The sequence below is a fragment of the Dromiciops gliroides genome, chromosome 3 (genome assembly GCF_019393635.1).
Source record: "Dromiciops gliroides isolate mDroGli1 chromosome 3, mDroGli1.pri, whole genome shotgun sequence".
Taxonomy (NCBI): domain Eukaryota; kingdom Metazoa; phylum Chordata; class Mammalia; order Microbiotheria; family Microbiotheriidae; genus Dromiciops; species Dromiciops gliroides.
Window position 1 is genome coordinate 190190286 of NC_057863.1, and position 27594 is coordinate 190217879.

The 27594-nt window shown below is 37.4% G+C and overlaps 1 protein-coding gene across 1 annotated transcript; it reads right to left on the reverse strand.

Annotated features, from left to right (window-relative positions):
* On the reverse strand, positions 1–27594 carry CNOT11 (CCR4-NOT transcription complex subunit 11). Its single transcript, XM_043998813.1, is given in 10 exon segments — positions 1–2773; positions 2776–2890; positions 2983–3079; positions 6080–6282; positions 8390–8398; positions 8400–8563; positions 8566–8592; positions 16592–16744; positions 22056–22220; positions 26802–27594. Coding segments are annotated over 10 exon segments (1527 nt in total). The 5' UTR covers positions 27316–27594; the 3' UTR covers positions 1–2693.

Sequence of the window (27594 nt, forward strand, 5' to 3'; positions counted from 1 at the left end):
GTTAAAGACATCTATACAAATCAAGGGCCCTTTTTGTTGTTAATCATGTGAATAACTAAAAACTAGTAAATTTTCAAAAGAAAGGATGGGGAATTAAAGATCAATTTTTTGGCTTATCTGATATTTTTTTAAAGAATTTGTCAGATTTTTTTGCTGTATTTGTCAATTTTAGAATTTATCTCAATTAAGGAAAAATACCATCTCTTTGAAAAGGTACAGAAACCTAAATGCCATTATTTTAAAAACACATTTTGGGCAGCTAGATGGCGCAGTGGATAGAGCACCGGCCCTGGAGTCAGGAGTACCCTGTGTTCAAATCTGTCCTCAGACACTAGCTATGTGACCCTGGGCAAGCCACTTGGCCCAATTGCCTCACTATAACAAAAAACAAACAAACCCCACAATCAAGCTCACAATTCAATTAAGTGAAATTAATAAGAGCCAGATATTGTTTGCCTGATACTGGTGATGTCATTCCTTTATTTTGTCAGTTTTAAGAAGCTGAATTGGTTGAAATTGACCAAATAATTTTTATTCTCAGCAGGAAACACCCAGTATGTTTTACCCGTGTTCCTTGTAGCTCTGTTATGGTTCTTAATAACTTGTACAAACCAATGAAATGCACTGCCATAGAACAGATTGAATTGAATTGAAAAAAGGCGAAATAGAAAGTGCTCTATTGAGAATTTTTTTCTATACTCTTGCAATAAGCCAAGGTTCTGGTGTCATTTTTTCATCCTGGGCCCTAGGATTCTCTTCTCCCTAAGAGGCAGAGCTCATACTGTACAGATTGGATTGGATATCCTTTGAGTTTCATGACTTTGTACTGGTTTGTGATGACCAGATTCTTCATTTTGAAATGATGGAGTTGGACTAGGGTCTCTTCGTTTTTTCTTCTCTGTTCTTTCACAGTTCATTGGCCTCCTTTCAACCTCTTTCCACTATCACTGGCTCTTCTCTAGAGGTAGCTATTCTCACTTTCTCTACAGGTGAGCTTTCTGCTTCCACTCCATCCTTCACCCAAGCCTGCACAAATCCCAGAAATTAATAATTCCTATTCACAGGATTAAAATAAAAACCGCTTAACAATTATATAGAGGACTGAGAATTATTAGACTACTGATTAGACAAAAAATGTTGATGTGGGGAAAATTGGGTTGTTGGGTAGAGTTGTGAATTGATCCAACCATTCTGTTAATTTGGAACTATGCCCAAATTATGCATCTTTGACCCAGGCAGTAATAAAAAATGGCCCACATGTACAAAAACATGTGGTACATATTTTGGTGGTAGTAAAGAATTGGAAATTAATGGGGATACCAGTCAATTGTGGAAACGACAGGCAGATTTCAGAAGAAAACCTGCAGTATAGCAGCAATCCAAAGAGACCTCAGGAACTGAATGCAGAGAGAGACCTGTTTTCCACTTTTTTTTCCTCTTGGTTGATTCTTCTTTCACCTCTATCTTGCTGTCTTGGGGAAGGGGAAGAAAAATTTGGAACTCAAAAATCTTTGAAAAATCAGTGTAATTCCCGCATGGAATTTTCAAAGCAACAAAATTTTATTGAAAAAGCAGATTTGAGTTCTCTATCCATTTGCAAATGGCTTGAGTTAAAGGACAGGAACTCTATGTGAAATTTAAAAATCTAGTAACAATGTCTCTTCCACAACCAATTTTAATTTTTCCTTAATTTTTAATTTCTCAAAAAAAGTTCAGCCACTGGAACAGAAAAGCATTGTTTATTATTTAGTTAAGTCTTCAGGCTCACGCCACTTTTTACAAAAGGTATTTCTTCCTCCAAGTATAAATAAGAACTCATAAATCCCCCACCTCATCGAAAAGGCTATTTATTCAATAAATTCAGGAATGAAACAAACATAGCTCCTTCTGACAAAGGAAAGACAGGGTGGGTAATAAAGCACTACACATTTTGCTGAAAAATATAAATTGAACTATATGTATGGGTTGGGGGGGTTTTTTGTTTGTTTTTTTTTTTGAGGTAGGCACTGTTGTCCAAAGTTAAGATAGATTAGGGCTTAAATACCAGCTTGCAGTTGCATTATACTTCCTTTCTTTTCAAAGATTTCCATCTTCATCCCTCACCATTCAAAATATTTCCTTCTTGCTATTTTCCCCAAATTCTTCCTTAATTGTTCCCTAGAACATGTTTGTTCTTTTGTTGAACCTTTTAAACTCGACAAAAATAGAATTAATAATGGATTATTTTTATGAGTACCCAAATTGAAAAGTCAACAAGAACAGGTTATCAGTCCAAGAAGCTTAAAGGGTAAAAGGGTACAAATTTTTCTTTAGCAAGTTCATAGTGTGTTTAATGAACACTTTTAATTTTCCTTCCATTCTGAGATTCAAACTAAAGATTCAGTTCAGTCTTTTCTTTATTTCCATTTAAATAGTTCCTTATAAGTTTGGCCTGGGTTTTGGGAACTTAAATGTATCGCTGTTCCTATAAACCAAAACAGGAAGCTTGCTCTCTAGTTCAGGATAGTAGTTCTTTCCATGGATCACTGTCATCAAGACAGCCAAGTAGTTTTATTTCATCCAGAAGACTGATTTAAAGGAAAATCAGTAGCAAAAAAAAAAAAAAAAAAGCAAAGTTTTGGGCAAATGTCCATTCAGGGTTCTAACAGTTTTTAAAATTAAAACACCAAGTGATATGCAGAACTGATGAGGCCTTATTTGGAAGTCTTAGTCTCAGAAGGATTTTCCCCTGTATCCAATGTCTTCAATAATCGGAAAAGGCCTGCTGCTTCTGTATCCGACTGAATTCAATACAGAATGCTTGCACTTCTATGAATAAGTCCTGTACATTAATTATATTGTTGCGGATCAAAGATTGGAGAAAGACACATACAAGCCGCACCAAACGGTTCTGAAAGAGAAACAGGAAAGTTTAGTTTTTTAAGAGCACACCCTATCTGCCAGGGGAAATTTTTGCAAATTTTATAAATTTTTACTATGCACCTGCATATATTTGTCCTTAATCTGCTCACAGGTAGAGATACAATTTGATATATAGAGGTGAATAAACTCAGGAGGTAGATCAACAGCTGTTGTAAGTCTGTTGGGAAACAAAAAAAGTATATGAAAGCAATTTGTTGTTAATCCAACAAATATTTAAACCATCTACCTCTACCTCTTTTAAAGGGAATGTTAAATATATATTTTACTAAAAGGCCTAGAAAAACTTTCAGCACTTTGGTTTTGCACTTAAGGCCCTAGCATAGCCGTGCAGAGGTCCAGGGTGCGCAGCATGGGGCACGGGCCCCTTGAGCCCTGCTGGGCATAGCCCTAGTGCAGCAGCGAATTAGCTTGGCATGTGTGGGGGAGAGCAGGAGCGCCAAGGTTTCAGGGAAGAAGACAGTGAAGAATTGAGAGAACAGGAGGGACACTGGAGGATAGAGAGGTTGGAGAAGACAATGGAGAAGGGAGGCTGGAAGATTGTCTTAATCTTACTGTCTTAGTAGGGAGGGAAACGGACAGAAAGGGGGGCTGCTACAAGGATGCTAAGGAGACTGAGGCTATATAAAGAGAGGGACTGACCGAGCAGGCAGACAAGAGAAAGAACGGTATGGAGAAAAGGGTTTTTTTAGTGAGTTAGCTGGGCGGCGACCAGAAGATTAAGAGAACAGAAGGACAGACAAGAGAAGGTGTTGGGGAGTTGGAGAAAGTGAGGAAAGACTACGATACAGAGATGCTAGAGATGCCAAGGGGTTTGGCAACAGAGGTGAGGATGCTAAGGGGCTTGGAGTTAGTAAAGAAAGTGAAGTTGGAGTGAAAGTGGAGAAAGCTGAGCATACCTAAGGCAAGAGGCAGCAAAGGCCCTTATTAAAAGCAGATAGGTTGTATAATTTGCATTTCTTAACCTTTATCATTTACATAGATTTTTATAAATAAGTTCTGCTTTGATTATTTAATTAAGTGGCTTCTTAATCTTTTGCTTATCAATTTGGGAGCAGTGTGGAGAAATTTTTAAACAGCCCATATTAAATTAATAGCAGTAAGATAGCCTCAATAGACTCAAATTAATAGCCTCAGATAGACTCAAAAGTCCCCAGATTAGTCCTCCAGTAAGATTAGGCCCCTCCAGCCAAATTAGGCCATAGTCAGTTAAAATATTTTCACAAAGTATTTGCTCTTTTCTCTGAGATTCTCTGTACTCTCTAAATGGAAAAAAGTTCATTTTACTATTAAAACAATGTGAAATATTCAAGTATTCTACCTTTTTTACAAATGAGTAAGCTGGGCTCAGATAGTTTAAGTAACTCACTCATGTTTAACTATCAAGTACCTTTTCCCTAGCCCCATAACAATTATACTAGTTTACCCAAGAAAGGCTAGATTCTTAATTTTGCTTTTTTAAAAAAATTGTGATAAATACATTCTGAAAATGGGCTTTCAAAGAAATCCACAATAAAACAAAGGCCAAGAATCCCTGTTGCTTCCTTGTGCTATAAGGTAAGCTCTACTGGTAAGCATAATGGAAGAAACAAATGTCCCCGTTCTTTATAGATCAGTATATTTCACTTCAGAGCTAGCTAAAGTAAGGGGTTGCTCTAGGAATGGAACAGGAGGAGGAAAAAAAATTGACATTCATCTGTTAGCTTTGAGAAAGCCTTTTAAGTTCATATGAAAAAATTCTGGGAGTATTAGCAGATAACTGTTTGGTATGATAAAGGATTTAGAGTAACAGATAAAGCTACCCAAAAAACTAGAAATAATAAATTGCATTAGTAGAAGTAGGACCATTTAGGCCCTCTGAATCTACGTCATGCTGTTTTCTAAAGGGTCTTGAATGCCAGGGTGTTTAAATAGATGTCATAAATCATCCTAAAAATACAAATCTGTTTGTTTGATGTAACAAATCTAATTGAGCCTAGGCTCAATAATTTTAATCCTTTAGGACAAAACTTTTTTTTAACCTTAAATTGAAGTTTTTCCTAGGCTCATCTGCCATTCCTGACATATCCCTTATATTATGCTCACAGCCAAGGTGGTCATTCCTGAACTTGATGAACAAATCTCCTCTCCTTCATGTCTTGTGAAAATTCTTAGTAGTGAGAATATGAAGTGGGATTTAATTTGGCCCCTTGTTGTGCTCACAGTTAGGGACAGAAAGGACAAACTGGGTGTTTTTATAATCTAGATTTTAAATTATCAATAAGGCTGGATTACAAAAATATAAAAAAAAAAACCCTGGAAATGCTACCAATATGGAGTTTTAGGGGATCCTGCTCATTAAAAGTGAGCCATACCAGATTTTTAACTCTTTAATGAAATGTTTTTTGAGAAATCCCCTTAATTCTACTATATATAAATTAGTACCCCTGAGAGCTGTCTATTGAAGGACTTAAATTATGTTTGAAAGTATTTTATTATGAAGAGTACTATAAGTTTCTTTTGAAATGACCCAGGGAAGAACTGTAATTAAATTTTCAGTAATGAAATATTTCATTCCTTGAACATGTTGAACATACCTATTAGCTAGAATCCTATGTAACTATAACATAAAGCATTTTCCTTTTAAATCTATAAAGATGTAACTTTCCACATTGTACTGCTTGTGTTTTGGCCTTCTGTTCTGTGCAATTGTGGTCTTGCTAGCACTTAAAGGATGTACTTGAATTTCAACAAGTCAGTAAGTGAAATAAGCATCTACCTTATACTGTGCTAAGTGCTAAGAATACAGAAAAAAAATTAAAAAACCCTAAGGAGCTGTTTTCATTAGAGAAGGGAATTCAGATATTCTTAGCTTAAAAAAGAAAGAAAGAAAAAGTAGGTACGGTTGAATGAAGCACACAGAAGTGACCTGCCATAGCTACAATTTGAATCTAGGTTTTGCTATATTACCTAGTATTTCATCTAATGAAGCTGCCTCTAAAAAGTTTTAATATAATCAAAGCATAGATATCTCTGTTTCAGAATTGTACTGATTTTTTCTCCTTATTAAACATTAAAGAACAAGCTTTAATAAATATAAAAATCATTATAAATACATTAAATGAGTCACATTTCGCACAGAAAATTCAACTCCCCAATTTAGTAAAGAAGAAACACTTACCGATTTACAACTTCCATTGAATGTAAAGACATGTCCATGTTGACCAGGACTGAAAAATTTCTGTTATCTAGGCTTGACTGCATTAATTTCAATAACATTTCTATGGCAACTAGAGGATTATTTTCCACAAGGTCAGGCAGTTTGGCAGGAGAGAGGCCAATGTGATAAACGAGTTTGGGATCTTTTTCTAACTCCCCAAGGAGCTACAAGGAAAGCCAAATATAATATATATATTATATTTTTTTTTAAAGGTCATAATTTTCAAATTACATTTTTACATACACAAGACAAATTTAGAGCACATTTTTATAAAGTAAATTTCCAATAAACCAGACTTCTGTTCCACTTCCCATAAAATTTCATACTTTATTATGCCAATTTTTTTAAGACTGTTTCATTTTGTAGAGACTTCCTAGTGAGGAAACTCTAACAATGTAGATGAGTTTTTTCAACTTATAGAATTGGGGATTCTGAGAGGTTAGGTGACTTGCCAAGGGTTACAAAAATAGTATGTCATCTTTAAAATAGGGTTGAGGGGTAAGAGGAATGAACTGGGGGAGGGGGAAGGGGAGAGGTGGACTGGGGAGAGGTAGCTCACATGAAGGAAACAAGAAAAAAGCTTATGGAGGGGAAGGGAAGAGGGGGAAGGAGTAGGGGAGTGAGTGAACCTTACTATCATCAGAATTGGCTCAAAGAGAATACATACTCAAGTGGGTATAGTAATATATTTTTGACAATTCAATAGAATTGTTTGATTTCACAGGGAAGGTTGAGGGAGGGTGGAAGAAAAATTTAGAACACAGAATTAGCTCAAAGACCTTAATCTCATAAGAGTGGGCTCAAGGAGGGAATAACAAACAGACCCAATTGGGAAGAGTAATCTATTTAACCCTACAGAAAGTTGGAGGGGAAGCGGATAAGGAGGGAAGGGTGAAAGAAGGGAGGGGCAGAGCAAGGGAGGGGGCAGTCAGAAGTAAAACACTTTTGAGGAGGAATAGGGTAAAATGAAGATAGAAAATTAGATTAAATATCATGGGAAGGGAACAGGATAGAGGGAAATAGGATGATGGCAAAATGTATCTGCTGGGCTATTGTAGAACATTTTTTTTTGGTGAGGTAATTGGGGTTAAGTGACTTGCCCAGGGTCACACAGCTAGTAAGTGTTAAGTATCTGAGGGCCGATTTGAACTCAGGTACCCCTGAATCCAGGGCCAGTGCTCTATCCACTGTGCCACCTAGCTGCCCCTCTGCTGGGCAAAAAAAATTCTTTGTCTAGTTTAAGGTAGTATATAAAAGTTATTATGATAAACAGGATGCTTCAGAAAAACCTGAAAAGACCTACATGAAATGAAGCAGAGAGGAAATGTACTGTATACAAAATAACAGCAATAGTGTAAGATGATCTGGGAAGCACATGGTTATTCTCAGCAAGGCAATATAACTCTGAAGGACTTATGAAAATTGCAGTCCATCTACAGAGAAAGAACTGATGTTATCTGAAAAAAGATTTAAACATTTTTTTTGACAATTCATTAATCTGAAGTTGTCTTTATCTGTTTTCTCTCACAACCTAGCTAATGTGTATAACTTACATTGAACTGCTTGAGTTCTTTGAGTGGGGGATGGGAAGGGAGGGAGGAAAAAAAAGGTTGAAACACAAAAGTTTTTTTTTAAACTGATGTCAAAATTTGTTTTTACATATATTTTGTAAAATAAAATTCTAACAGAAAATAAATAAATGAACAAACGAACGAATGAATAAATAAATAAATAAAATTTGAAAAAAAATTAAAACTATAGTCAATTATTCAGTCAATTATTCCTTACTCCAAGAAAAGTTATAAGACATAAAAATGGATGCTACAATAAGGTGGTACTTTGCTTAGGAAGGAAGCCCACAGAGGAAAAAAATACTGAATCCAATGTTTGGCTGCCACATTAAAACAAAAAAAACATTCCTAGGTGAAATGATTTAGAGATTGCTCATAATTGCTCCATTCACAATGTATTATAGGGAGCCTGTGAAAATTTGACATAACATAAAAGCTGATAATCTCATCAATTTACTAACTAGGGTGGCAGGAGTTTGAAAGCACATTTTAAGAAGAAAAAATAGCTAGTGATCATGTCTACTTTCTCTTTAACAGTAAGGCCTCAATTGCTATGATGAATTCTTTGCTTATTTAGTGCTAGTATAAGTTTACTTGTTTTATAATCCAACACTTTATTTAGACCTTCTAAAACCTAAAAGCCAAGACAGACCAGCAAATATGGAAAACAAAAGTGATGTGCTTGCAATCAAATACCTACCTGTGTTTGTTTGTGGAGAAGACAAGGGACTTTTAAAAGCTTTAGCCATTATACGTTTGATCTCAACACCAGTGCTATTTTTAACACACATGGATTTGTCCCACTGAATGGTATGATCAGGCTCTGTTGGGTTTAACCAGCCAAGTTCATCTTCACAAATATGGAGTGGAGGTGTGGCGGGATAAATTCTGGTCGAAAGTGACCTGTTATACAAAGCCTTTTTCTTTTCACTTGAGAATAAAAGGTTGCATTCATAAAAAAGTACACATATTTACATTACATTACATTTACACATGCAACTTACTTACCTCTTGTAATGAAGATACATTCTACTGATCAGTAACTTTACAATAATTAGAAACAGGAATTCATCAATTTCTACTCAACACAATATGTTGAGATTCATCCCAGTTCTATATATTCTACAAATTTGGTGAATATGCCTTTTATGCCCAATTTTAAAATTACTGAATGGGGCAGGGCTGAGAAAAAAGGTTTATGGCATATCAGAGGTCTTTCAGGTTAATAGTGATCAACTACATTCAGCATTCTTGGGGTCTTATCATTCAGGTAAGAAGTGACCTGATTATACATTGTGTCCACAAGAATATTATGAAAAGTGTTCCCTGCCTTGCTAAAATCTAGATATATAAAATGTCTGTTATACTTATGAAAGTCTAGTACCCTTAATGAAAAAGGAAATGAGGTTAGTTCAGTATTATTTCTTACTGAACTCATCCTAGTTTTTAACAACAAAGCAGTCCAAGTGTTAAGTTTTTTACTGAACTGTTCAAGAATTTTCCTGAAGACTGATATCAAGTTGTGATTTCTGGCAACATTTTTTTCACAATATTTTTCAAAAAGAGAAGTATATCGTTAGTTTTTTAACCCCTCGTCTATTGAACACAGCTCCTCAAAAATCACTAATAGAACTTCTGCAATCACATCTGCATGTTCTTTCCTTGGGACGTAGGCCATCTGGGCTTTTTAATTTCATTTATACATTTTGTGTACCTTTTCCATTTAAAAAAAATTCCCTTTGACAGAGAAGACAGATGCAAAATAAAAAATAAGCAATGTTTTTTTTGTAGACAGTTAACATGTGTAGCCAGTGCTCCTATTCCTTTCTTGTTCTTGCTCTGAACACAACTTTAAAACAACAGCAACAACAAAAGACCAGTCTTCTTGCCCTTAGCTTTTTTCCATTAAGAAGCCACTCATATGGGGCTTTACCTTTCCTGACACTATTATTATGAGCTACTATTCTGTATTCAAGTAATCAAAAATCAATGAACATGTATACTCTGGTTTCTCTTCAGAGTGTATAAATAATCAATGAACACTTATTAACCCCTCTGTAATGTGCCTCTTTTTCCTCCTTTAACATTTTTTTAAAAAATGAGTTAAGTGGACAGCAACCTGAAATCACAGTGCCCCTTTCTGACTTATGAAATTATTATAAATTATATAAATAGAAATTCCACCTGGGTCTGGTTTTCCTTTAGAATTTCTGGCCATGAGATCTGAAAGATCAAGGTATCTTTTCAGAACATTCTGAAATGTCTAAGGCACATATGTGCACCAGACCACAGTCTGCCCAGGGAAGGAAATGCCCAGTCAAAAACCAAAGGATGGCAAATACTATAGGCCTCTTAATGTCATTTTCCCACTGAAAATAAAAATGTATGACTACTGTGGTTTGGTGTTTCAGGAAGTATAAGGAAATTAAATTCATTTACTTCAACAGGCATTTTAATCACTACTATATAAAACAAAAATATCTGTGATTGATTTATTATTCAAGAAATTTGTGAATATATTCAGGTGAAACAATATTAACTCTCTTATATGGGCTATGATTATACTTTTAACCCCAATCAAAATATGGATGTTGCTGGTACACAAATGATTTGTGTACTATCACAATTAAAAAAAAAAAATCACCCAAAGTATCATCTTCAAAACAAAACAAATCCTTTTAATCTTTTTTTTTTTTTTTTTTTAGTGAGGCAATTGGGGTTAAGTGACTTGCCCAGGGTCACATAGCTAGTAAGTGTCTGAGACCGGATTTGAACTCAGGTACTCTTGACTCCAGGGCCGGTGCTCTATCCACTGCGCCACTTAGCTGCCCCTGAATCCTTTAATCTTAAGAGACTTTCCCTACCAAAGTATAAAAATAGCAATTTAATATTTTCTACCCTAAGCTAAAAAAAAAGATTTTTTAAATCACCTTTAAATTTTTTAATAAGGACATTTCATTAGGTTATTTCACATAATTCCCCCAGAATCCCCTTTTCATATCTCTTTTCCTTACAGGGAAAAATGATATAAGTATAAAGAAACTGTTGATTTTTAGCTCATGCTAAAACTCATTGTTTATAGATATATATAACCAATTCTATTTACTGAAAATTGTTACATAAACAAATGCTTTCACACATCCTTGACCACATTAGTATTCGACATATTTATTAGCAATATTGTCCCTTGTAACATCTGTCAAGTATTTTAATAAAGCTTTTCACAATGGATTGTTGGTGATTAGGGTTTAATAAAATTATTTCATAAATAAGGCTGTAAAGCTGTTTGGAAGCTTAAATGCAAATTGTCATTTGGTCACACACAGCCTGCCTTTCTGTCAATCTCTAGCTACAGGATTGGGAGAGGCCTAAAATGTATTAACTATTTGATCCTAAGTGGCAGGCACCTTTGGCACACTTCCCCCAAACCACTAGTAACTGATAACTCTTTCAATCAGGTAAGCTACTATCTGTGAACTAACAACTCTTTCCAAGTTTTAAAAGAACTTTTAAAAAGAACCTTAAACACAAAACATACTCAGTTACTAAACACAACAAAATGTTTTTGAAAAACAAGTTGAATTTTATTAAAAATCTCATATTACATTTAAATATTGCAACATTAGAAGAGCTGGCACAGTGAGAGCTACCTTTCAAGGCACTGTACTTGTGAAGTATTCCTAAATCTGTAATTTCAATTTGTTAGGTTAGAACAATATTTGAGCACCCTAAAAGTTCTAATCAAGTTAACTAACATGGGATTTTACTTCCATTTTTAAAAGTTAAACAAAAACAGAAGGGGGCAACCAGGTGGTGCAGTGGATAAAGCACTGGCCTTGGATTCAGGAGGGCCTGAGTTCAAATCCAGCCTCAGACACTTGACACGTACTAGCTGTGTGACCCTGGGCAAGTCACTTAACCCTCACTGCCTAGCCCTCCCCCACCCCAAAAAAGTTTTATTTGTTTTCCTGAAAAAAAATTTAAAACCATGATTGGATTTTTTTTCAGTCCTCATTCATGTCCTGCCATCATTTTAAATCCAAGAGCTTAAATTCCAAACTCAATGCATCACTGTCGCTCAAAGTCTTTAAAAAAGAAAAGGAGAAAAAAGTATTTCCATTCTCCCAGTTAGGCAGACTCAAAGGTTCAGTCATCTTTTAGCTCTTCTCTTTCCTATATCCAATCAGTTGCCATTTCTACCTCTGAAATATTTCTTGCATCTTCCCTATTCTAGTACAAACCAATCTTACAAGATTTCTGGCTTTCTTTGCTTTTTCTAGAGCAGAGCTTCCATAAACTTTTTCTACTCACGACCCCTTTTTTCCCCAAGAAATTTTTACATGACCCTGGATATATAGGTATATAAAATAGGTATACATAACCTTTTATTCTTGCCAAATTTTTTGTGACCCATATGGGGTCACACAATCCACAGTTTAAGAAGTTAGGTTAGAAAGTACTATAACAACTTCCTTACTGATATCGCTGCTTCAAGTCTATTCCTACTACAGTGTCACCATTGGTAACATTCTGACTATGAAATCATGTCATTCCCTTGTTCAAAGGTCCCTAATGCCTATGGAATAAAACCTTTTTAGTTTGACATTTCATAATAATCTCTAAAACCTAGCTTTCCAACATACTCTTCCCCTTCTTACATTCTTATTCATCATTTTCTGACTTCCTGCCTTATCTCATTTCCATGGCATGCTCAGAATGAGATGCCCCTCAACTTATAGAAATCATTCCCTTTGATCAAGGTCCAACCTAGTTCCATGACCTCCTCAAAACTGTTTCCTGGATCCATCTCTCTCAAATTTAACCTCTCAGAATTCTCTAGATATATCACAGGCATTTGTCATATTATAATTTGTATTATGGTCATTCTTTGCCTATGTCTTATCTGTGAGCTCCTTACAAAGTTCCTGAGGACTGTTCTAGGACTGTTTCGTCTTTGCACCTCCACAGCCTAACATAATGCTTAATAAAAATCTGTTAATTCAATTAGTTATTTCAAAGATCCATGATATGGCTTTTTTCTCCACTGATGTAGCTTTCCATTTCTCAACAGAGGTTATATGAGTTGACTGGGGAAAAAAAAGTGACTTGATGGTCAACCTTTCCACTGATGAACCAAGAACTGATGCCCAACTAATGGGTGCTTGACCTGGCCACACAACTTCAAGAGATCTTTGGTAGCTACGAAAGTAAATAGATCTGGTTTGACATGGACTTTTCAACCCAAATCCTACAGTCTTAAAGTATCACAACAAGGCTTCCCTTCTGAGATCCCTGCATTCAGAGTTGCATTCAGAATGGCAGTATTACTGGTCCATAACTAGGGCTGCTTAAATACAACTAATGTAAAACCATTCTTAGCTCATGAGTCGTACCAAAACAGGTAGGTGGGCCAGATTTGGCATGTAAGCCACAATTTGCCAACCACTCGAAGGACCACACCCTGAACAAGAACCTGGGCATACTGGAAATGACCTTTCATCACTGATTTTCTCCTTAAGAGCATACGGCAATTTTTACCTCTTTACCTAGAGCTGCCATTGGGCTGGGGCCTTCAAGGAACAACTCTTACCTTTGGCTTTGCTATTGTCCAGGAAAAGGGAGGAGGTTGTGAGTGAAGCAGACCTAATAAGTCAAAATTATCCATCTCCATGAAGTCTATCCTTCCTAACTCAACATTCCTACTCTGCCCTATATTTATCCCCCAAGAGCCGTCCTTTTCTCATCCCTTGGACACCATTAGAATCTCAAGAATTAGAATGAATCTTGGATACTTAGATAGTTATCTAGTCCAACCTGTACTACAAATGGCTCCAGCTGAAAACTCCCAGTAAGAGATAAGGAAAACCCAAGACATCCTAGTCTTCTTTTGAATTGTGCCTATCTGCTTCATTGTAATTCTGATTTAGTTTTGCCCTTTGTGTACCCAATTAAGCCCCATGATAGCCCACTGAATTCCTGAAAAATATATTCATGTCCTCTCCAGTCTTCTCTTCTTCAGGCTAAAAATCTTTTGTTCTTTATGGCATCGTTTCCAGTCCCCTCATCTTGACTGACTTTTCTGTTTATCAATGTCCTTCCTAAAATAGTCACCATGTACCATACACAATATTCTAAATATGGTTCTACCTTTCACATTATATACACATCTCTATTATTGTAGCCTAAGAAAATGATAGCTATTTTTTACTTCCATGTCAACATTGTCATTCCACTAAAAACTCCCAAAGCATTTTTCACCTGTGCTACACTTGTGTGGTTTAAATTTTCTTTATTTTCATTCATTCATTCATTCATTCATTTAGAATTTTCCCCAAGTTACATGTATAAAGAAATTTTCACATTGATTTTTAAAACTTCGTGTTCCAAATTCTCTTCCTCCCTCCCTCCTCCCTCCCCTCCCTTAAGAACTCAAGCAACTCAATATAAGTTATACATGTGCAGTCATACAAAATATTTCCACATTAGTCAGTTTGTGAAAGAAAACAGACAAAAAACTTTAGAAAGAGGAATTAACAAAAAAAAATTATACTTCAATCTGTTTCAGCTACCATTAGTTCTTTCTCTGTAGATGGACTGAATTTTTCCTTCTGATAGCATCCTGCTCATAATTTCTTACAGCACAATAGTGTTCCAATCCTAATCTCATCCCGCAATTTATTCAGCCTTTCCCCAACTGATGGGCATCATCCCAATTTCAAATTCAACTTTTTTTTTTTAATCTTTTTCAGGATACCAACCTAGTAGTAGTAGTATTGCTAGGTTGAAGAGCATGCATGGTTTTATAGCCCCTTGGCCATAGTTCCAAACTGCTCTACAGAATATTTGGATCAGTTTACAACTTTACCAAGAGTGTATTAGTCTCATTTTCCCCATATCCCCCACAACATCTGTCATTTTCCTCTGCTGTCCTATTATCCAATCCAATAGGTATGAAGTAGTACCAGAATTGTTTTGACCTGAATCTCTCCAATCAATAGTGAATTAGAGCATTTTTTTTCCCACATGACTATAGGTGGATTTGATTATTTCATCTGAAAACTTCAAGTCTTTTGATCATCTATCAATTGGGGAATGGCTCTCATCTTAACAAATTTGATTCAGTTCTGTATGTGTTTGAGAAGTGAGACAAGCACCTACAGTACCAATGTTTCAGTCAAGAAGTCCTGCTGTGAATCAAACTTGTTACATTGCTGCTGTTACTCCTCAATGTTAGGGCTACAGCTCACTGCTTATATACACTAGTATATGTACTGAGATTTGGACTCCTACTAGAGAAGGCCTTAGCACATGACTACTTTCCCTCCTTAAATGGAATAAAGAAAGCTTTTTGCTTATGGTATAGTTTTAGTTTTATTTTGTTTTACTTTTCAGAGTTAATTGTAGTGATGATGACCTATGTAAGCTCTTTGGTATTTTTAGACTTAATAGTGGTTGCAAAACCTCATTGGTCATTTGTTTTCAGGGGTGATATACTAGATACCTCCCTTCTTCAGGTAGTTATTAATAGTCACTATTCTTTAGATTGTGTTATTCAGTCAGTTCTCAATCCACTTAATCTTATTATCATCTAACTCATGTCTGTTCTAGCCAACAAGGATAATGAAAATATTGTCAAATGAATTTTGAACTTATTGATCATGCATGTCTAGAAACCCTCTTTTAAAAAAAATGAGTTTAGTCTGGAACAAACTATTTCTGAAGAATCTGTGTTGGTTCTTAGGAAGCTAAGTTCATAAATTCTCAATTCTAGAATTTTGCAAATTGAAGTTAAGCTCATCCATATAAAGTTTCATGTGTACATGAATAAATATAGTTACCTTAAAAGACCATTGTGAAGTAAAATTATTTACCACTATTGAATTTTACTCACTAGTCAACAGTTTGGGCTTAACTACATACTGTATTTATCTAAATGGAAGACAGCTTTCTTAAAAAAAAAAAAACCCAAAAAACAGAAAAAACAAAAACACACCAAAACCAAAACCCAAACCAAAAAAACAAAAACAGGGCAGCTAGGTGGTGCAGTGGGTAAAGCACCAGCCCTGGATTCAGGAGGACCTGAGTTCAAATCCAGCTTCAGACACTTGACACTTACTAGCTGTGTGACCCTGGGCAAAGTCACTTAACCCTCATTGCCCGGCAAAAAACAAAAACAAAAACAAAATCCCCCTCCAAAAACACCAGAGATCATCTTTTAAATTTATCAGCTATTGCTTTCTAATAGTGAAAACAGGTAACCACATGGCAAATAAGCCCTGCTACACCAACTCAAAAAAGAAGATTGTGATGTATTAACATTATTTTTCCTAGCTTACAGAAGTGTGATTAAATGCAATTGTGATTTTTGGCAATTCAACATGTTTATAAATGAATCATGAAAAAAGAAATCATAATGAAATTAGAACAAAATAGAATGTATCAAAAAATGCAAGGAGAACTAACTATAATGCTAACTTGAAAATATAAACAAGATTAAGTAGATTAGTGCAACACTATTTTGTCATTGAATTAAGACAGCAGTAGCACCAGATAAATCCAGAAATGGTATTTAAACATTTAAGAAATATCATATTTCTGTCTTGGCTAGAATTCAAGATGCAGCTACTTATTAAAAGTTTACATTTTGCATAATGATTACAGGTATGTGATAAACCATATACAGTCCTTTTTGAGGGGAAGGTCATCTTCCTTGAAGGCTAATTTTATAATAATTGCACATTTATATTTATAAAATACTCATATTTGACCATATATAATCTTCACAAGATCCTATTATACTCCCATATTACAGCCATTAAAACATGCCTTGAGAAATACTGAAATGTATACAACAGCACTGCAAAACCCAATAAAATGAATATAATTCAATTTATATACATACTTTCAATAGGTGGCTTTGGTCCACTGACTAAAGCTTCTGTGATCTGTGAGGCAACAGAACTATCAAAACCAGAATTTGAAGAATCTGGATCTGGGTCACTGAGAATGCTAGGGAAGCTAGCCTTGCTTTGTGTTGGTAATTCAGATTGCCGTTCTGGAAAAAAAGAATGAGGCCTTTAAAATAATATAAAGCAAGAGTTCATAGTGTAGTTAGAACACAGTCTAAGCTTGACAGAAAGAACTGAAACATTCATAGCCTTCCCAGGAGATGACATTCCTCCTAGGGTGCTGGTAGGGAATGCTGTCCTAAAATAAATCTTATAAGTAAAATAAGAGGAAAGAAAAAACAAGTTAGCAAATCATGGATTTGACAGTAATTTCTGACAAAACCCAAACCACAAAATTAATATTGTCAGCGTCATGAAGGAAAAGGTTGTTCCTACTGGAGTACCACAACTTTTTATTTCCTACAGTTTTTATGAAAAAAAAAATTAAGAACATATGCATTGCATAATTCATAAATAAAAATAACTGGTAGGTCAAATTTTTTGCCTACCAGCCTGAAAAATGTTGCTTGAAGCTAATCAATCCCACTGCAATACATCTGAATTTTAGCCCTTCAGAGGCAGCTACACTTTTTTGCACTTGTGAAAATGAATGGATTGGGAATTCTTCAGTCTTGTAAAGGAAGACTACAAGTTCAGTTACAGCACCTTGCCAAACTTCTCAATCTTTACTTAATTCACATTTTCATTGCTGTGCTAGATGTATGTAAACTTTTTTTAGAAGCTGACAAATCATAAGACATTAGAAGCTGTTTTGGATTTGATTTCCAGTCTACTGAATACTGATCACGAGATACAGTTATGAAGTTTAAATGCCCTGACATAATTCACACATTCTTTTCTGTTAAAGCAATATTAAAAAAAAAACATATATTTCCCTTTCCATGAATAGTTTGTGTATATGCCAAGTAGCCAATATGCAGCTGTGTGAATATACTAAGTCTCAAACTGTTCAGAATCATTTTCTTATAGGCATGCCTTCAGCAACAACACTAACCTAGCACCCAAAATCAAAGTGTAAGTCAAAAGAATTATAGGAATAAAGTTTATTGAAATACTTTGATTCCTAAAGCTTATTACATCAAAGCAAATAAACAAAAATATCAAAAGCACCAACTTATTAAAGATTATCAAAACTTTTACTGGAATACTATAATAGTTTATGGATAATATGTCCTGTGCTTTATTGTTCAGTTGTTCACTTGTATCCAACTCTTCATGACTCCCTTTGGGGTTCGTGTGGAATGGTTTGCCATTTACTTCTCCAGTTCATTTCACAGATGAGGAAACTGAGGCAAGAAGGGTTAAGTGACTTGCCCAGAGTCACATAGCTACTAAGTGTCTGAGGCTACATCTAAACTCAGATCTTCCTGATTCCAGGTTGGGTGCTCTATTCACTGCACCACCTAGCTGTCCTAGAATCTATTCTTACATAATAAGGCCACCTAATCAAATAGTATAATGGACAACATAAAAGTTTAAATCACCTACAACAAACAATTCCTTAAGGATTTGGAACAATTTTAGAACATTAAACAGGTATTTTCATTTAAATAATAAATAACATATATCCCAACCATAAAAACCAGAAGGGAAGAAATAAGAAAAAAAATACCATTTTAAACATAAAGTATTTCATCCAGTTAACCTAAAAAGTCATTCAGTAAACAAGTTCTATGGAAACTAATACTATGAATTCTTTTTCTCACTATAATGATGCAACACACTAGAGAATGGTATTAACAGCACTTATTTTTTGCTTGTATCTAAAGAGCAATAATCTAACATACATAGTCTGGATAAATACAAGTACTTAACAGACACTCCTTTTTTTTCATGGAGAATAGAAAATTACCAGGATCCAAATAGACAAAAGTTTGGACAAATAAGAAAAGCCAACAGGGGGTCATGGAAGGGATTTGAAAAATCATACAAAAAACTAGCTGTCAGCTAAATTGCTCACAAGTTAGTTGTGATAATGCTTTGCCAGGTCTCACATATATGCTTCTGGTCATTGTGGAATGGATGAAAGAATGTGGATGACTTGGCACACTTAAAAAAAAGCACATGTCCAGCTGACAGCTGGTCTGTACTATATAGGGACAATCACCACTTTGTGCTCTGATCTGAATAAAGGTATCTGGATGTATGTTACATCCAGGAGCAGGTACTGCCTAACCAGTAACAATTCACTTTTGGAGAGATTATTTAGCCCAGGACTTCTTAAACTTTTTCTACTCATGACCCCTTTCTGCCTGAGAAATGTTTATGTGACCCCAGGTATATAGGTATATAAAATAAGTACACAAATCAAACATTTACTGCCAAATTTTTTTGCAACCCCCCATATTCAGTTATGCAACTCCATATGGGTCACAACCCTCAGTTTAAGAAGCTTTGATTTAGCCAATAGCCTTGAAGCAGAGAAGGGAAGGACCCTAAGCATCTCAGGACCTCACTTATAATTTGTGCTTAATTTGTCATAGGTCTAAGAAGCTTGGTTATCTGGTTTCCCAGCTCCATAGTATATATGGAGGTTGGGGACAGAGAAGGCCCCTGTACTAAATGACTCTAGATTTTTAGGTTGATTTTTATCATCTCCTATCAATGTATTTGCCTCTAGCAGTAGCTGACACTGACACCTGCTTAACAGGCCTGAGGGCCATCACAAATCAAAAAGTGGATGATCAAGATGATCCCCCTGTCATTAAGGTTTAATTAATTCAAGATGTCAAGAAACATATAAAAAATTATTTAAAATACTGTAAAAGTTGGGGGCGGCTAGATGGCGCAGTGGATAAAGCACCAGTCCTGGATTGAGGAGTTCCCGAGTTCAAATCCGGCCTCAGACACTTGACACTTACTAGCTGTGTGACCCTGGGCAAGTCACTTAACTCCCATTGCCCTGCAAAAACCCAAACAAACAAACAAAAATTATTGTAAAAGTTTAGGTGCAAAAAATTTTGGTTATTTGGTGGGAAACTCACTTACATAAATAATTTGGTCCTCGATGATGAAAGATAAATCAGTTTGGGGGGAGAAGGCCTTCACTAACAGAGGTATTCAACTCTGTCAAAAGAGTAGCAAAGTGGAAGCTAAAAAAGATGAAATCTAGGATACCTTAGGCTGGAGGAGGAAATGGCTAAATAGTTTAGATAAACAGAAGATAACACAGGAAGAAAAAACACTTTTTTGAAGCTACCCAAGAGGGTAATCTGTGATACTGGGGAAGGGAAAGGGGCACAATCAGTTCTTGCCAAGCATACTCTCTTCTCTTAAAACTGTTCCCTATGACCAGATCCCCCTGCCTTAATCATAACTCATATACCAGAACAATCCTTCCTGTCTATTAAATAGCTATCAGCATCTCAAAGAACCTATCACAAGCACCTCTACATTAAAAGAAAGGCATAAAGTAGGGGAGGGGGATCTGATAAGATTCAACAGTAATGGCAATTATAAAAAAAATTTCTAAGAAATTCTATCATGGCAGCTAGGTGGTACAGCACTGGCCTTGGATTCAGGAGGACCTGAGTTCAAATCCAGCCTCAGACACTTGACGCTGTGTGACCCCGAGCAAGTCACTTAAAAAAAAAAGAAAGAAAGAAATTCTATCTTCGGTCATTTCTTTTGGTGATAGGTTTATGTCAGTCCACTTAATTATTTGCTTTCTGTATAGGAAAAAGATAGGTGAAAATTGAGTTATTAATAACTGTAGGAACCAATTTTTAATTGGGGAGCGTTAGCTAGGTAGCTTGCCGCAATATTGGGGCAAGGAAGGAGACCGACAGCCTCCCTCAGAACAGAGCAGGATTTATTTAACAAGAATGAACTTAAAAAAACACAAACAAGATTAGTAGGATTAAGGGAAAGGAAATAAAATGGGGAAAAGGAAATAATACAACCTGAAGAGCACTACTGCCCAGGAATCAGCTGAGAACACACAAGCAGCATCCTGTCGCCTTCTAGAATGGCGAAAAACTTCCCTTCTTCCCAGCAGACCCCAGGCTGACCACGCACAGCCCCAAGCCAATTGGCTAGCAGCTCTGACAGTCACATGACTGCCCTCACTGGGCTTCTAGTCATTATAATTTTGCCAGGCCCATGTAGGTGTCAGCAAGTGGCGATGATGTGAGGTTGCCAACACCATGGCAATGGCTACAACCAGTGGGTGGAACACCATGCCTTTTGTGGAGGCACTGGCCTGAGCCCATATTTAAAGTTAAGTATAAACATTGTATTGCAATGCTCATAATTATTTGCAAAAAAAACCTTCAAGAAAGTAATCACAATTTTTGATAGAGGGTAATATGGTAGAGAAATCTACAAACCCGATTTCCCTGCCTCAATCCATCTTCTCTTAAGCATAGTTATGACCATGTCATCTCCTGCTCAAGTATTTTCAGTGACCAGACTCACTCTAGAATATAAATAATACAAACATCTTAGTTGGCATTTATGTATCTTCTGACGGCTCATTGCCTTACTTTCCTGACATGTCTAACAGGCTAAAATGTGTGAAGGGAAGCAAACTGGCCAACCTGAACAAGCATTCCCTCTCCTGTACCCCATGTCTGGAATAGACTTTCTCCTGACCCCAGCCTTTTAGATCCCTTACTTTCTTTCAAAATTCAACTCAGGTGCCACTTTCTAGATAATGCCTTTTCTTATTCCTCTATTCTCCCCTTCTTTTCTTAATTCCCCCCTTCTTAAATGATCTTACACTTATTTAGTGGTGCCAATGTTGTAATATATGCCTTTCAAGGCATGGACTTATCTTAATTCTATTGATGTACTGTCAACACCTAGCACAATGCCAAACAGTAGGTGCTTAATAAATATTTAATGGGTTGAAGTAGTTGACATTTATAGTATATTTCACATAACTGGCTAGTGACTATATTTTCATAATACAAACTCTGCTAACAATTTTTCCAAGATTTTTAAGGCATTTTCTTTTCATGTCACCTCAAGAAATCTCTATGACAACTTAATTATTTTTTACTTCATTAAAGATGTAAAATATTCTGTTTTAAAGAGAAAAGGATGCATTACAGAAAAAGGAGAGGTTTAAGTTTATATGTCTAATGAAAAATAACAAGTTATGACGTCAAGAAGTTACTACCTCATAGTTGTTCTTCCTTGTCCCTATTAGCAAAGAAAGACTTAAAATTACATTCAGTATTCCTCTGAGGCAATTACAAAAACATGATTTAGTCAAAATGTAAGATAAGTTCATACAATATATATTGTTAAAATGGAAAGATTTAAACGACTAAAAATTAAAGGATTTCTTTTCCACAGAAGGTATTGTGCTCTGATCTTTGTCTTAAGGACAACATATAGATAAATTCATCTTTTCAAGATTCAGAAATGATTATATGCCGGTTCTTTTCTTACCAGCCAATGCTAGCTGAAGCCCGCTGATGTCCACTGACTGGGCCATGTTTCCTACATCCATTAAGGCAATCTGTCGAGGTGTCTTTTTGAAGAGTTCTCTTGGTGGGGCCAGCATTAGCTGGGAAAGAAAAAACTTTTCTGGTGGAGTTATAGGAGGCAAAAATCCTGGTCCAAAAAGAGACAGAAAGATCGATAAAATTATTAAATTACTGGGGGGAGAAATCTCAAGTCTCTTAAAATTACTACTGTAACACTCAACAAACATTTATTAAAATGCTTAACATGTGTAAGATAAGGCTAATATGGGAGACAAATATAAATGAGAAAAAGACTACTGCCAAAGAGCTTACAATACAATGAGATTATATGTACATAAATATCTGAAAGGGATAATATGCCAAAGGGAAAGTCCAGGTAAAAAGGGCTATGAGAAATTTAAGGAGGAAGAGGTCACTTTTGGTTGGAGTGTGGGAAATAGGACTTTAAGGAAGCGGCCTTTAAATCTTTAAAGGAAGGGAGAATATTTGACAGATGTGGATTGAAAGGAAGACAAGAAAGGGCAAAAAGAGAAGGGAAAGCAAGTAGTTCATTTCGGTCAGAGCCAAATCATGAAGAGCTTTGAATAAAGGATGTGATATATTTTATTTAGTAAGTTACAGAAATCCACTAAAGGTTTTGATCGGAAAGAGGTGATAGAGTCAGAGTCAGTACTGTAAGAATATTTTAACTGACTAGCTGGGCCCTAATCTCAGGATGTTTGACTGACTGGCTATCTGACTGCGATTAATTTAATATGGGCCGTTTTTCCCCCACTGCCTCTCAAACTGATAAGCAAAAAAAAAGTATTAAAACACCTCTATTAATTAAAGCAAATATGGGGTTCATTTAGGAGAATAAACAGAGTTAAATGTAGAAACAAGGATAAAAAAATTAAAATACAACCTGTAAGTTTTTTAAACTTTCTGCCTCTGCTTGGACCAGTTTCAACTTTCACTTTTTCTCTTCACTCCAGTTCTCCTGCTTCACTTTCACTGCTCAGCTCCTTTCTTCTAACTCCAAGCCCCTTGCTTCACTCTTTAACTTCTCTCTCACTACCATAGCCTCAGTCTCCTTAGTGAACCCCCAAGCGCTTTTTTTTTTAGTGAGGCAATTGGGGTTAAGTGACTTGCCCAGGGTCACACAGCTAGTAAGTGTCTGAGGCCGGATTTGAACTCAAGTACTCCTGACTCCAAGGCCGGTGCTCTATCCACTGCGCTACCTAGCTGTCTCCGAAGCGCTTCTTCTCTCACCGAGCTCCTTGTGTCCTCCTAGTCCTCTGGTGTCCCCCCTTCTCTGTCTCACTAAAAAAAAAACCCTTTCCTCCATACCGTTTTTTTCTCTGTCCGCTCTGTCAGTCTGCCCTGCAAAGCATCTCTACCGTCCATTTTTATCAACTTTCTTTCTCAGGTGAAACTCTGGGCCCAGCCCTCTGGTGCACACACCCACAGCTGGGGCAGGGTGAAGCAAACCCCTGTGTCCCTGAGGGTTTTCCTGGGCCTTTCCGCTATGCGGTTTTCGTGCTGAAGGGGAGGGGGAGGGACAGGGGCAGCAGCAGCTCTGCTCAGGGAGCCTGAGGCCAATTTCAATGCCCACAGTACTAGGAAAATTACACTGGGAGCACTATATAAAGGATAGATTGGAGAAGGAATATCCTTAAGGCCAAACATCATGGAAATCCCTACCACTCCCCCTTCAAAGTCTGTCATCAATGTAAAATTTAAAAACTGAATTCTATACTATTCGAAATCCTTGTCTGCCTTTAAAAATCCTATCTTTGACCTATTTATACAAAAAATATTTATAGAAGCTCATACAGTACTCATTCCTATTAAAACCACTAGAGAACATAAGAATAAACAGAGCTTTCCTTAAGATGATAAACGGTATCTATCTTAAACCATCAGCAAGTATGTAACGGGGTTAAGTTAGAAGCGTTCCCAAGGAATTAAAATGGGCAAGGAGGAAACAAAACTATCAGTCTTTGCAGATGATATACTTAGAGAAACCTAAAGAATCAACTAAGGGGCAGCTAGGTGGCACAGTGGATAGAGCACCGGCCCTGGATTCAGGAGGACCTGAGTTCAAATCCGGCCTCAGACACTTGACACTTACTAGCTGTGTGACCTTGGGGGAAGTCACTTAACCCCAACTGGCTCACCCAAAAAAAGAGAAAGAGAGATAAATAATCAGCTAAAAAACTACTTGAAACAAAATAACAACTTTACCAAAGCTGCAGGATAAATCCACAAAAATCATCAGCATTTCTAAATATTTCTAACAAAGCCCAGCAGCAAGGGATAGAAAGAAAAATTCCATTTAAAATAACTGTAGACAATATAAAATATTTGGCAGTCAATCTGCTAAGGCAGACTCAAGAACTATATGAACAGAATTAAAAAAACACTTCAGGGAGCAGCTAGGCGGCCCCGTGGATAGAGCACTGGCCCTGAATTCAGGAGGACCTGAGTTCAAATCCGGCCTCAGACACTTGACACTTACTAGCTGTGTGACCCTGGGCAAGTCGCTTGACCCTCATTGCCCCCCCCCCAAAAAAAACACATCAAAAAAATAAAATCAGATCTAAACAAATGGGAAAATATCAATTGCTGGATAGGTTGTGCTATTATAATAAAAATGACAATTCTACCTAAACTAATTTACTTATTCAGTGCCATACCAATCAGACTACCTAAAAATTATTTTATAGAGCTAGAAAAAAAATAACAATGAAATTCATCTGGAAGAACACATGGTCAAGAATATCAAGGGAATTAATAAAAAAAAAAAATGCCTAGGCCTAGCTGTACCAGATCTAAAACTTTATTATAAAGCAGCAACCATTTCAGTGAGGCAATTGGGATTAAGTGACTTGCCCAGGGTCACACAGCTAGTACATACATGTTAAGTGTCTGAGGCCAGATTTGAACTCAGGTCCTCCTGAATCCAGGGCCAGTGCTATCGACAAGCAGGATGATTTCAGAAAGGCCTGGAAAGTATGAACTGATGTATAAGTGAAATGAGCAGAACCAAGAGAACATTGTGCAGAGAGACAGCAATATTGTTGGATGAAGAACTGTGAATAACTTAAGTATACAATGACTCAACAATACAATGATCCAAGACAATCCCAAAGGACTATTGATGAAATATACTATCCACCTCCAAAGAAAGAATCGATATTGATGAAACACAGACTGAAGCATGCTATTTTTCACTTTCATTTTTTTCTTTTATTCAAGTTTTCTTGTACAAAATGACCAATATAATGCTTTACATAATTGTACATGTATAACCCATATCTGATTGCTTACCACTTCAGGTGGGGGAGAAGTGGAGGGAGGAAAGGAGGGATAAAAATTGGAACTCAAAACTATAAAGAAAAATGTTTATTACTTAAAAAAATTACAAAACAAAACAGAAAAATACCAAAAAATATATAGCTATTACTTTGGTAATATAGTAATGGTCCTCAAAATCAAGAGTCCCAGAGACCTGTGAAATAATTATGTAAAAGATGTCCTAACTGAAGTCCCCTGTCAGGAGGGAAAAAAAGTATGTGTGTATACAGGGGGAGGGGCCACTATCTACTGTGCAATAAAAGACATTTTTTTTCCTCTCAAATGTCTTAAGTCTATTCTAGCCTCCAGAAAGGAAAACTAGCTTTGAATTCTTGTCTGTTTTTCATAGTTTCCTACGGACTACTGTCCTCCAGTTAACTCTTCAATTCTCATTTTAATGCAATTCAAAATTTGGGAACATAAGATTCATTTTCAAAGGCAATTGAGACAGAAGAATCATTTTCCCAAAATAAGAGCCACTCAGATATATGGTTTGGAACAAGAGTTGCTTTTATTGCTTTCAGGGAAAGATGGGAAGAAAAAAAGACAGGCTTCTCAATGTCTTTGAGGAGACTGTTGATTGATTTTAGTGAATTTACTTCTTAACCTATATTCCCATTCCAGTTTTACTGTGTACTCCTGATGTGGAAGATGCCAGATAATGGTCATGCATATTACATACTTATTAAACTGGAATCAATCATCCAGTCACAGAGGTTAACTAGAGATGTCTCTCGATAGAACAGGGAATTTCTAAGCTGACCCTTATGGGAGAGAAGAGGAAAGGGAGAAGTTCCTTCAGTCTTAAAATGCAAGATCATAAAAGGGTAGAAACTAGAATGTGGCAGACCCTCTAAACTTTTACTTGCTGCGATATGTGGCCTCTGAATCACATCCTCCCTTACAAACATCCAGATGAAGAAGAGAAAGGGACTTTTAAGGAGTGAAGAACTTTGAGACACTGTACTTGCATTTGAGGTCATAAAAGCTAGAGGTGCATAAATTGGGGTTCGTGAACTTTTGAAAACTGCATTTCAATATAATTGGTTTCCTTCGTTATCCTGCATCATTTTATTTTGTGCATTTTAAAGCATCCTTCAGAGAAGGGGTCCACAGATTTGAAGAGTCTGGCAAAAGATTCACGACACATAAAAAAAGGAAAGAGACCCCCTTCATTGTACAGCTGAGAGAACAGGCCCACGGAAGTGAAATGACAGGGTCAAAGTCACCCAGGGAACAGAACCAAGATTAAAATCAAGACGCTCGAAATCAAGTTCACTCTTCCAAAGGCCACACTCCCCCTCCTCCTTGGGGGGGGGGGGGCTTTGCACCGGTGGGGGAGGGGCTGGGAAGCAGTGGAGCTCCGTACCTGAGAGCGGGGGCCGGTCGGGCTCCTGACCGCCGCGGCTGGGGGACGCCGGGTTGAGCAGATGGGCGAAACTGGCTGCGAAGGGATTGGCCGCGAGGGGCTCGGTACGGTACATCTCCCAGAGCAGGTAGAGGGCGGTGAGGCGCTGAGCCGCGCTGGGCAGCAGGTCTGGCTGCTGGAGCAGCATCACGAGCACCGAGCCTAGGCGGAAATGGTCCGCCTTACTGAAGTAGTGATGGAAGGCGCTGGACAGGCCCTCGAAGGTGCTGCCGCCCCCAGCCTCCTCCGAGATGATCCCCAGCAGGCTGGAGAGCTCTTTCGGGGACAGACTCATTCTACCTCCAGGACCGCTGCTGTTGCAGGAGCCGCCCGGCCCGGGACCCCCGACACCACCGCAGGAGGAGCCCCCGGGGCCGCCGGTCCCGGGCCCCGTCGCCACTGCCTCCTCGCCCCCCCGCGGCTCCGAGGCGGGCAGGAGACTGCAGGGCGCCGGGCTCCCCCCGCCACCGGGCATCAACCCTCCCGCCGCCGCCGCCGCCTCCTCCTGCCTCGCGTCCTGGCCCCGGTCTCGGCCCTGGTCTGACCTAAACGCCCGGATCCTTCGCCCCCGTCGCTTCCGCCCGGCGCCGGCTCCGCCACCGCCACCGCCACCGCCACTGACGCCCAAACTCCCGCTCTCGCTGCCACGGCCGCTGCCGTAGTGCCGTTTCTCGCTGCCGTAAAGACCCGCCGTTAGACGACAGTGTCGTAAATCAATTCGTAGGGTCGGGAAGAGGAGGAAGACAGCCTGGAA